Source organism: Polyergus mexicanus, unplaced genomic scaffold (assembly GCF_030449975.1).
Source record: "Polyergus mexicanus isolate NDT 795.1 unplaced genomic scaffold, iyPolMexi1.0 SCAF_6, whole genome shotgun sequence".
NCBI classification, from domain to species: domain Eukaryota; kingdom Metazoa; phylum Arthropoda; class Insecta; order Hymenoptera; family Formicidae; genus Polyergus; species Polyergus mexicanus.
In genome coordinates, this window is record NW_027223326.1 from 6,611,582 (window position 1) to 6,623,180 (window position 11,599).

General features: G+C 34.1%; 1 protein-coding gene across 3 annotated transcripts in view; it reads right to left on the reverse strand.

Annotated features, from left to right (window-relative positions):
• Nucleotides 1-3,592: 3,592 nt before the first annotated feature.
• The window catches only part of Emp (epithelial membrane protein), a 46,114-nt gene continuing 38,107 nt past the window's right edge, over nucleotides 3,593-11,599 (reverse strand). For all 3 annotated transcript variants that reach the window (XM_070297848.1, XM_070297847.1, XM_070297846.1), the window contains 3 exons: nucleotides 11,041-11,239; nucleotides 8,281-8,489; nucleotides 3,593-5,660 (listed from right to left, as the gene is read on the reverse strand). In XM_070297848.1, coding sequence (XP_070153949.1) covers nucleotides 5,418-5,660; nucleotides 8,281-8,489; nucleotides 11,041-11,239 — 651 coding nt within the window. In that variant the 3' untranslated portion in view covers nucleotides 3,593-5,417. The remainder of the gene's footprint in view (nucleotides 5,661-8,280; nucleotides 8,490-11,040; nucleotides 11,240-11,599) is intronic.

The window sequence follows — 11,599 nt, forward strand, 5'->3', positions numbered from 1 at the left end:
AAGCAGTGGTATCAACGCAGAGTACTTCCATTGTTTCCGCAATTAAAAACAAAAAAGAATCAAATGAAATTTTTGTTTCCAGCGCATCGCGACTCCCATGGCCGGCTGGTCAAGAACGCAGGTGAATCTCGAGGTGCGAAAAGCGATTGGCGTGCCGTTTCTCGGGGAACTGAAGGACGGCGCGATTCTTCCGCTCATCTGGATGGAGATGGGGGTAGACGAGATTCCGAAATCAATGCTGGAGATCCTTCAAAAGGCGCATTTCACAGCTGCCAGGGTGGAGATGGCTCTAAAATGGTGCAGTCTCATAGCCATGATACTCTCCCTGGGCATGCTGGTCACCTATCTCTGGAAGTGTCGCGTTCAACGGGACAAAAGTTTTCCAAGAAAATCGTTGGTCTGAATAAACGATCTTCTCGAATCGACGGGAAAGAAAAAAGTAGTAGTACGAGGCCGAGTGAGTGCATCTGAGAAAGGGGAAAAGGATTCTAAGGTAGCACGACTGTGTCTAAAAGAGAGATTAATTTTTTGAAACATTTCAAAATGCCTCTTATAAATTTTTTTCAGACACGGTTTTCAGAATCTCGAGTTTTTGAGTCGATATTCGCCTTGAATAGAGAAGACATTATGCGATTATGCAAATCGTTAGATTTTCGCAAAATTGTAAACGGGAATTTATAATATCTTGAGTGAAAATATTAATATTGTGCAATTAAAATAATGTATTGGTGTACAACTTTGCTTCCGCCATTTTTTTTCCGAAATTCGAGGCTTTATTGTAAAAAAACTGGTTATTGCTTGTTGAGTCACTCCCAATGTTTGTGCCAATTCTTTTTGACTTTGACTCGAGTCTTCATTAAGTAATGCCTCCAATTCTGCATCTTCGAAAACCTTCTTTCTTCCACCGCTATGCCGGTCTTCGACGTGAAAATCACCGTTCTTGAAGCGTTGAAACCACTCACGACACGTTCTTTCACTAATAACGGCTTCACCATAAGTATTTGAGAGCATTCGATGAGCCTCAGCCGCAGGTTTCTTCATATTGAAGCAGAAAATTAAAACCTCCCGCAAATGACGAGAATTTGGCTCGTAAACTGACATTTTCAATCGAGAATAACTTTATGATGCAGACACAAATCGACTAATGTTTCTATGGGGTTATGTTGACAGATGTCCAAGTTTATTGCATGACGTCTATGATCTATTATCTATTTATTTCGATCACTACTTACCGCTAAAGCCATCTATAGGAAAACGGTGGAAGCAAAGTTGTACACCTAATACATAGCGAATTATATGTGAAAGAATTCGATACACACGGGGAGAGGCTCTGTCATTATTATTGTATTTATATAGAGATAATTTTAATATGATAATTGACAGAGATGAGGAAAGAAGCGCCAAAATATCAATCTTCTAAAATCACATATTAAAAGTATTTAGCTAATAATGTATCGAATTAACAAAATAGTCAACCTGTTCGAATTACGACAATCCGTATCAAACATTTTGAAAAAATTACAAATATAAATATTAGTTTCTATTGTACTTGTAAATGTTACAGAGAGAATGTTTCTTTCTTTCTTATATTGTAGAAAAGTAGGTAAAACGACGAAAATTAAAAAAAAAAAAAAATAGGTACACTAAAACAAATATATAAGCTGGCTGTATAAACAATACGATACGGGATCCCTTTTATTGTATTTGTACGATATTGCAGAATTACGATTTACGGCCGAGTGACGGCGAGAAAATATTATATAATAATATAATCCGATCCGGAAAGATCGGATGACGAGCGTAAAGTTCATTCTCATGAACTTTAAGCTACATGTCGTTGGACCAGCTCTTACGAGAAACTGACATACCGCGTTGCAACGTAAAAGAAAAAAGAAAGAAGAAAAAGAAAAAAGAAGGAACACACCCGCAACGCGGCCAAGTTGTGATTAAGGCTTTGACATCATATGTAATTACGTAGAGACGGATGCAATCCGTCGTGACATTACATTTGTCGTGTTATTATCAAATAGTTGCTTACCGCAACGGTGTATTACGTGCGACGGTATGTACCATGTTACCGATGATGTGATGGACAACCGTACTTAAAATTAAGTGCCGACACGTAGCAGTACGTATTACATACGACCATTTAATTAGCTCGTTATCTCGATAACGAGATACACGATGTAGATTGCTTTAACGTAGATTAAATTTTTTTTTTTTTTTTATTGGATTCCTGCGACACTCGCGATATTTAACCGATATATCAATGTATATACGTGTCGCCTTTTCTAACAAAAATGTAGGAACGAAGAAGAGAGAAACACACGCGAGCTGTTGCTTCATTTGTATTCTCTTTGAGAATTTCTCGATATGTCGATATGAAAAAAATTTGTATATATATATATCAAGCGATTTGGTTTAATTTACGACCGTAGAAAAAAATTATTTCCGAGACACGTGAGTGAAAATTGACAGAATCACGGAAATGACTGCACAAAATAAAGATTTATATACCGAATAAATTTTGTTTTTAAATCTATAAAATAAAGATATATGACATTTGTACTTGGTATATATATATATAGGGTGGGGCATTTATATTGAAACACCTAAATATCTGAAAAATAAAGTAAGATAGAAAGAAATGTTGCAGACAAAAGTTGTTCGGTTCTAAGGGAGTCGTAAGATGGTGCCATTAGTTTGATCTCGAATAGTAGGCGCTTCGGAGATTTCAATGTCAATCTTGTTTTATCTTCTTTAGACCAATTGATGTCTCTCATTTTTTGAGCTTAAAATATTAAGATAACATTATCGTAAAATAAATAATTTTATGAGATATTTCATAGCTTATAGTAAAATTATGTCGAAGTAAAGTAATAGAATAAAGTATAAAATATCTCGTAAACTATTAAACATTTGGCCATCATACCCGTATAACTTTTTATGCAGAATATTGCAAGGAATCGATTTATGTAAAAAAAATTGGGGTGTTTTCATTAAAAAAAAACAAGATTGACATTGAAATCTCCGAAGCGCCTCCAACCAAGATCAAACCATCTTACGACCCCCTTAGAACCGAACAACTTTTGTCTGAAACATTTCTTTCTATCTTGCTTTATTTTTTAGATATTTAAGTGCCTCGATATAAATGCCTGTATATTATTAGCAGTCATCTCCGCGATTTCGTCGATTTTCACTCATGCGTTTCGGAAATAATTTTTTTTCTACGGTCGTAAATTAAAAATCGCTTGATTTATTAATTAATTCGTCCGTGTACATGTGTATCGGACCTATATCCGTCGTATTAATATACCGACAATCCCTGTAACGACATATTCCGAGAAACGAAATAAATGTTCAATTATTTTTAAAAAAATGCGTGAAAAATTTGTTTTCGCAAAGAAACTGTCTCCACCTCCATACGATACGCGCGTTACACATATAAGAACACGCACTTGTCGATCATCGTGCGCGTTGACGATAACGCGTAATAATATTTATTATTGCGCGCAATAACATCTGCGTGTCGCAATATGTCAGCTTATGACGTGTAAGTTGGTACGGGAGCGGAATGATTGTGAACACCAAATCGATATTTCACCATAAAATTAATTCTATCGTATATTTTCCTCACCTGTTGCATCCTCATGAATTTTTAATTCCGTCCTTCACCGCAGGAAGAACGAAAGCTCGAGAAATTTTCATTTAAATTCCCAGAACGAAGGAGAGAAAGGGGAATACGTACATGCGTGAATAAAAAGTACAAGTAGATAAGAGTTAGAAGCTTCCAATCCTTCCCTCCCTCTTTCTTTCGCGAATTTAAATCAAAATGTGTATTTTTTTTTTATACTCTATTTTATTTTCATAGAGTTATACGCGCGCGATTTATGAATTAGTAAAATATATATCGAAAGAATATAAACATCTAATGATTACACTGACACCAATAACCTGATTATTTTTTCTCGCACACAATTCATTTGGTATCTTTTGATTTCTATCGTACAAAAGTAATTTCTTTATTAGATCTAATCATAATATATATATATATATATATATATATATATATATATATATATATATATATATATCTACGTCAAATAATATTATTTATAATAGTAATATATAATAATAAAATAATAGTAATACATGTACAAACGAAAATAACGAGAAATAGTACATTCTTGATAATTACAATTAGTAAACGATAACGATCGGCCAAGTTTCTATGTACAGAAAAAGATTTCTGTCATTCTGCTATTAATATGTCTCAATTTTACACATATACTCCTCGTCGCAAGAGACACTCGCGAAAACAATTCCGATTAAGGAGCCGCGAACGTAGTTTGGCCTCGGGACGCTTCATGGACGGAATATCAATTTCATCTTCGATAATAACGTCAGTAATTGACAACGATAATTATATCTATCGTCTCGCGCGATTAAACGGTGATTTAAAATTCTGTAATGTTTTCGATTCTAGAAGAAGGAAAGCCGCTCATCAATATTAACAATTACGATACGTTACAAATGTCATCGTAAATTTCAATCGCCAAGTTCCTCGGAAGAATGACATAACTCACGTTTTTCATTTTCATGATGTCAAGAAAAGATATTGCACCGAGAAATGTCGTCATAGATAATCTGTGAGAAGATCGGATTTTTTTTTTTTTTTTTTTTTTTTTTCTTAGCATTATAATATAGAATAAAAAGATTTTGGTAAATCAGAACTCATATACGTGTAATAAAATCATTTTTTCTCGTCCATTTTAACTAAATTTCTAATTTAATAAAAATGTCATTTTATTCGCTAAGAAATTCAATGATGAAAATTTTTTTTAAATGCGATAAATATAGACTTTTCGTTAAAAAAAAAAAAAAGAAAATATCGGTTTTAAATTTATCGAATTTAATATTAAATGTATTATTTATTCCCAAACTATTTCTCATGATATGAAATTTTCGGACAGTTAGGTCGTTCTTTTACAGAAAAATATCATTTGTTTTAATTTCGTAAAATTACGTACGTAATACTGAAGCACTTGTTCCACAAATCTCGAATTTATTTATACTTATGCGACTCATTCGTTTGTCAAAATACGCTCCCGAAAAACTGGAGGAAAAAGAAGAAAAGTACACGCGAGTGACATAATATAAATAATCTAACGCATCGGCGCACGCGCGAAGGGGCCGATAAAATTCGCGTCGCTCTCTCTCTCTCTCTCTCTCTCTCTTCGAGAAATTCGCCTGTAACAATCCTAATCGAGAGATAAAACACATATCGCCTTACAATAAAATAAGCATATTATCGTACAGGTCCTCGCGCGTTTCTCGTCGCTCGAGGCACTCGCGCACTCGTCGATTCCCCTCAATCCGATTTAAATTTGACACGCGTAAATTTTTTTTTTTTTTTTTTACTTGCTGAAGGCTAGATTCACCTGGCCGGTCTTGGTGTTGGTTGCGTTCGCCGGCAACGGACTGCTGAGGTGAAGTTTCTCCTGACGTTTGGCGGCACGTGCCAAGCACATGAACGCCCCCAGAAGAACGATCGCCCCGATCGCGGCGAGGGCGCCGGAAACTGCGGCGTGGGCCACCGGGGGCAGGTCCACCACCAGTTTCAGCAAGGTACGCATCTCCTGGGGTAGCTCGTCGACACACTGCACGAGAAAGAAAAAGTATATATTATCCGTTTTTAGGTCTATCTGGGCGATCGACTTCGATCTGTCAAAGTCACGAATTCATTTGTCAAATAAATCACTAAATTATTTGGAATCTTTATCACTCTTGCCGTTAAATAATTTGCATAATACGCATTCCTTTCTTTCCAATATTTTATTCATATAATTTGATATCTTATCGGCAAAGTTAAAGGGGGAAAAAAAAATAAAAAAATTTAGCTATGCGAGAATGTAAATAGAAAAGTTCTCAATTTATTTGTGACAAAATATCTCATTGGAATTTAAATTTCGTCTCACAATTAATTATAAAAAGATCGATCTTTATTTAACATTTCGCGAAACTCCCTTTTAAATTAGAAAATAAATATTCGAGTCAGAAATTTCTTAATATCGTTAATGTTGCATTGTGAGGGGACGCCGTTGAACTCTTTATTAACGATGTCGCGATACGAGGCCCATTAATATGAATCATAAGCTAAAATATGCGTAATGTATTCTACGCGTGCACGGTATTCAAAGGCACGTCGTGTGTTACATCCGCGCGCAAATGGCGAACGGTAGGGCACGTTCGCCATTGTCGTCGAAGATAAAAATAAAATTTTACCTGTGTGACCGTGCTCGATGACAACGATTCGTAAGCAACGCGACGAATTCCTTCGTCAGCAACGTATTGTAAATTAAGAAAGGTAGACAGACAAAATCACATAAGAATGTAATCAACGTAGAAATGATACGTAATTTAAAAAGTGAAAATTTGAACTCACCAAAAATTAAGAATAATACTCCATAAATATTTTAATGTGTATAAGTTCTGTTTTATAATTATACATTAAAAATAAAATTTGTTTCCATCAAATAAATACATTTTGTTAATTTCGATTTTTCTTTTTTCTTTTTTTTTTACTTAAATAAATATGTATACACTTTGTTTTCAAAAATGTGTGTTTTGTCATATTAAAATAAAGAAAATCTATGTTTTTGAAACAAAAATGTTTTTTTAAAGAAAATAATTCAATATATAAAGATTTATATAAAGATAGAAAATAATTTTATATCTTACTAATTCAAATGTATTTGCTGCTTGATTGACATAATTAATTTCTCTGCAAGTATTTAAGTAAATCATTTTTTTTTTTTTAAATTAAACAAATTTTTCTAGATCTGATATATTTTTTTCATTATGCATAATCGTTTTTCATTCTGTTTTAGTTTTGTTATCTCAGTTAAACCAATAAATAGAAGTTCTACTCGCTTTACTATTTTTCGCTTCCACAACGCGAGACACTTTAACACACCGCGTTTTTTTTCTATTTATTTAATTATTATAATAATAGTTTGACATATTTAATATCCTTTATATTAGTATTCGTGAATTTGCGAGCATACATACATTAGAAGACGAACCTCCTTCGTTTACGTTGATATTCTCATTAGCATCGTTACTAAAATTTATGCTACGTTAGCAAGCTTAATGAAATGACGCGAACGCTCTTACGTAGCTCCTTTTTCCTAACATAATTATTAACCGTAAAAAAGCGGTCGTCTCCGTTTTTTGCCTTAAATTGTATCCTATTTGTACCTACAATTGATGGACGAGCGATAATCATCGCGCTCTACACTTGTTTCATATATTCATTATTATACAAGTTGACGCGTAATAATTTATACAAAACACGCAATGATTCATACTTAATTATCTTAGAAACGAGAAGTGTTATATGAATATGTAATCATAAAAATAACATAATATTCGTGACGTGGATTTATGCATCTTATCGTGAATCATGACAGATCGACGCGATCATAATCAGAAACTAATCAAGCGACGCGAGAGATTATCCGCATACAATTGTGAGAGATATAGTATATATTAATTATTAATTTCTTATATAATATATGTCAGTTAATAAGTATATTACTGCATAATAATATTTTATTATATATATTAGGTGTACAACTTTGCTTCCGCCGTTTTTTTTTTTCCCGAAATTCGAGGCTTTATTGTAAAAAACTGGTTATTGCTTGTTGAGTCACTCCCAATGATCGTGCCAATTCTTTTTGACTTTGACTCGAGTCTTCATTAAGTAATGCCTCCAATTCTGCATCTTCGAAAACCTTCTCTCTTCCACCGCTATGCCGGTCTTCGACGTGAAAATCACCGTTCTTGAAGCGTTGAAACCAATCACGACACGATCTTTCACTAATAGCGGCTTCACCATAAGTATTTGAGAGCATTCGATGAGCCTCAGCCGCAGATTTCCTCATATTGAAGCAGAAAATTAAAACCTCCCGCAAATGACGAGAATTTGGCTCGTAAACTGACATTTTCAATCGAGAATAACTTTATGATGCAGACACAAATCGACTAATGTTTCTATGAGGTTATGTTGACAAATGCCCAAGTTTATTGCATGACGTCTATGATCTATTTATTTCGACCACTACTTACCGCTAAAGCCATCTATAGGAAGCAAAGTTGTACTCCTAATATATTGTATATATAATTACTATTATTATAATATATATTGAAAGAACAATATGGACATCTGGAGATAATTACTAAATGGAATAATTATTATAATAGCCGTTATATACTTACATCCTCGAACCACATAATGGGAAAAACGATGTCGGGGAATGAAGCCACCTGTTTGATGTCTCGCACTTGGCTAACCGCGAGATTAATTTGTATCCTCGCTCGTGCTTTCATAGCCGTGCCCATTATCGGCTGCACATCAATGTAGAGCTGATGTTTTTCGGCTTCTGGTGGCGATATGCCCGTCACAGCCTCTCGTAAGGCCGGATCGGCTAGAAGAAACGATCAAGCGGATAAGAAACATTGGTGATGCAATTCGAAGAGAGACGATATCAATCAATGAAAATAAATTACTACATAGAAATCAAAATTTTTTAAAAATTGTATTATTATATACTTAGTTTTCCTCCTCAATTTTTATAATATTTAATCATTGTAAAAATAAATGACTACATTTAATTATTACGAAGAAAAATTACTATATAAAAAACAAAATTGGAAGAAAAAAATTACATTAAAATCGTGATTATGTCATTATATGATTGATTTGTAGTGTCAAAAGTTACTTTGTACATTATCCCTTGCTATAAGGATATAATGCACCGCAGTTAAGTGGCGATTAAACGTTATTTTAAGTGTCACTTCAGACACGTAATACCTCTTAAAGATGCGAAGCAGCGCGTGAACACAAAAACATTGACGTAAATACAGCGGAATCCATCAATTTTGTTTGTTTGAACTTTACGAAACCTTGACATTATTATTTTCGCATTTATAATTAGATGGCTTTTATGTAAATCAGACGTTTATATAAGCGTTGATGATTGATAAAATAATTATCACATTGTTTTTCCTCCAAAAAAAACTTCAAAAGCCAGAATAGCGAAACTGTCGACGAAAAAAAACATGTTACATCGAACTCGTCAAAAAATTCGCGTATCTGAAATATCTTGCGCTTAATTTAGGATATCCTGTTACAGCCTGTGTATCTCTTAATTTTATATCAGAGTCGAATATTGTATACCAGAGAGAGAGAAACATGCGTATATTTAATTTCACTTATTGTCAGTAAGAGCGGTTTTATGGCTGATAGTACGAAACAATGTCTCGAGCCTAAAAGCCCAAAGCGCTGAAAGTAAAAGTTGACAGTGCGAAAAAAATTCGCGCAGTAAATTCAGGCAAGAGAGAGTGAGAGAGAGAAAGCCCGTTCTATTATTTCGTGGGAGAATCGTGGCATTCCGCGATTGTTTCTAGAGGAAGAAAAAAATAGGCCTCGGTAAGGTAACAGACTATTCAATCCACTCGTACGTATGTCTCGCGAATCCGGAAACGTCACGATACATGTGAATCTCGCTTACGAAACTACACGTTTATAAACGATCTCCTAAGAAAACTAATACCCGTATTCATAATCCTTCCTTATTTTAAGAACGGAGGAAGCCTCCATGAAGGATTCCTTGAATCTGCAAGGCCACCTTGTTTCATAGATGGACCTCGAGTCTCCCTTTCAGAAAAAAGGAATATTTTAGGGATTTTTAGTGACCGACTGGAGGCAGCACCGTTTTATGCTGCCTGCAACTAATTGCATATAATACATATGAAAATTTTTTCGTATCTTCAAAAAATTCCACGGGATTTTCCCAATCGCGAATGTATCTTTTCGGGATCCGCCACAGAATCCGGTTCTCTGGATTTTCGTCTTCAAATCCATCGTCAGAATCATTTAAAAATTCATTGTCCATTATCCCTTTTTCCTTTATACACTTTCAGTTTGAGAGCGCGACAACAAATAACCACAAAACCACAAATGTAACGAAATTAACTTTTGGAGGTTATATTTGGTTATATTCTGCGTATCGTCTGCTAAAAAGGTCGCATCACTCCTCGAGGAAGCTCATGACCTTCCTTGAGATAAGGGAGCCAATAAGATTCCTTGTTCGGTCAAGGAAAGTTTATGAAACGTGGAACGAGGAACAAGGAATCCTTATTTCTCAAGGACGGACTATGAATACGGGTATAAAACAGCTGATCGTTCGGTTACCTGTTTTATGTAAAGAAGAAGAAAAAAAAATATTTGCCACGGATCAATCAATCATTCCGCGTATTCTCTTGATGTCTTCTTTTTGAATTAAAAATATTCCAGCAAGTCTTACGATTAAATCTGGTTAAAAGTAAATCTGGAATTTCTTTTCTTTTTGCGAATATAATTTATAAACAAAACACTCTGTTATTATGTCATGCACTGTGTTATACAGGATGTTTCAAGCCAGGTCAATGAAATTGGACTATCAGGACTTCTTATAGGAAATTGAATTTCGAATAGAAAAGTTCCCACAAACATAGGTCCAGAAACGCTTATAGCTAATAAACTCTCTGTAAGTAATTAGTTATGATCGAAATTTAATAACAACATTTTTACGTTTGCATTTGCAATGTTCGCACTACGAATGTAGTGTTTATACAAAGATCATCGAAGATTGGTTTTTTCAAGTTTCTGTTCTTTTCGTTGTTTTGAGCTTATTTCCTTTCTTGAATGCTTTATCAGAATTAAATAAAATTTAATTTGTTATTTAATTACCCGTCAGATTTATTCCGTTTTTTTTTCCAAATAAATGAAGAATTTTAAAGTTATTTTTTAAAATCATCAAGAAAAATGTGATTTTTCGAAATTTATTAGCTATAACTTCTTAACGAAGCGTTTCCGGATCTATGTTTATAGGAAACTTTTCTGTTCCAAATTCAATTTTCTATAAGTCCCTAAAGTTTAATTAATCTGACCTGGAGCACCCTATATATACGCGCGGGGATCATTATAATACTTACCAAGATAGAAATGCGGGAATGTGAGAAGAACTGGCGAATCGTACTGGCAGTGGGAAATGTTAAACGTGCCTTCTGGTGCACACGGTGGTCCAGCTGGACAATAACATTTCTGCGACGGTAAATTCTTCTCCGAAGTGAAGACATTCGTCGGAGGAGAAAATCTGTAACCGGGGACTCCTCCGGCGGCTATTACCTCACGCTAAAAATACAAATTTCAAATTTTTGAAAGACAGTCACATTTTGAACCTGTAAATGTTCAAACATATTAGACTACTAATTCAAATTGATTGCAAAAAAATTTAAATTATTCAAATATATATTATATAATTATTTTTATAATATTTTCTCTATTTTTCTATATTTTGCTTCCTCATAGAGGAAGCTTTGTTTTCGTGACAAATTTTTTTTTTTCGAGTTTTCCATGCCAATGTGTTTAGAATGTTCCAAAACATTGAAAAATCATATTCCTAAAAAATGTCTGTATGTATGTATGTGTATGTGTATGTGTGTATGTGTATATGTATGCGATATATTGTACAACCTTTAACTTCCGCAATTC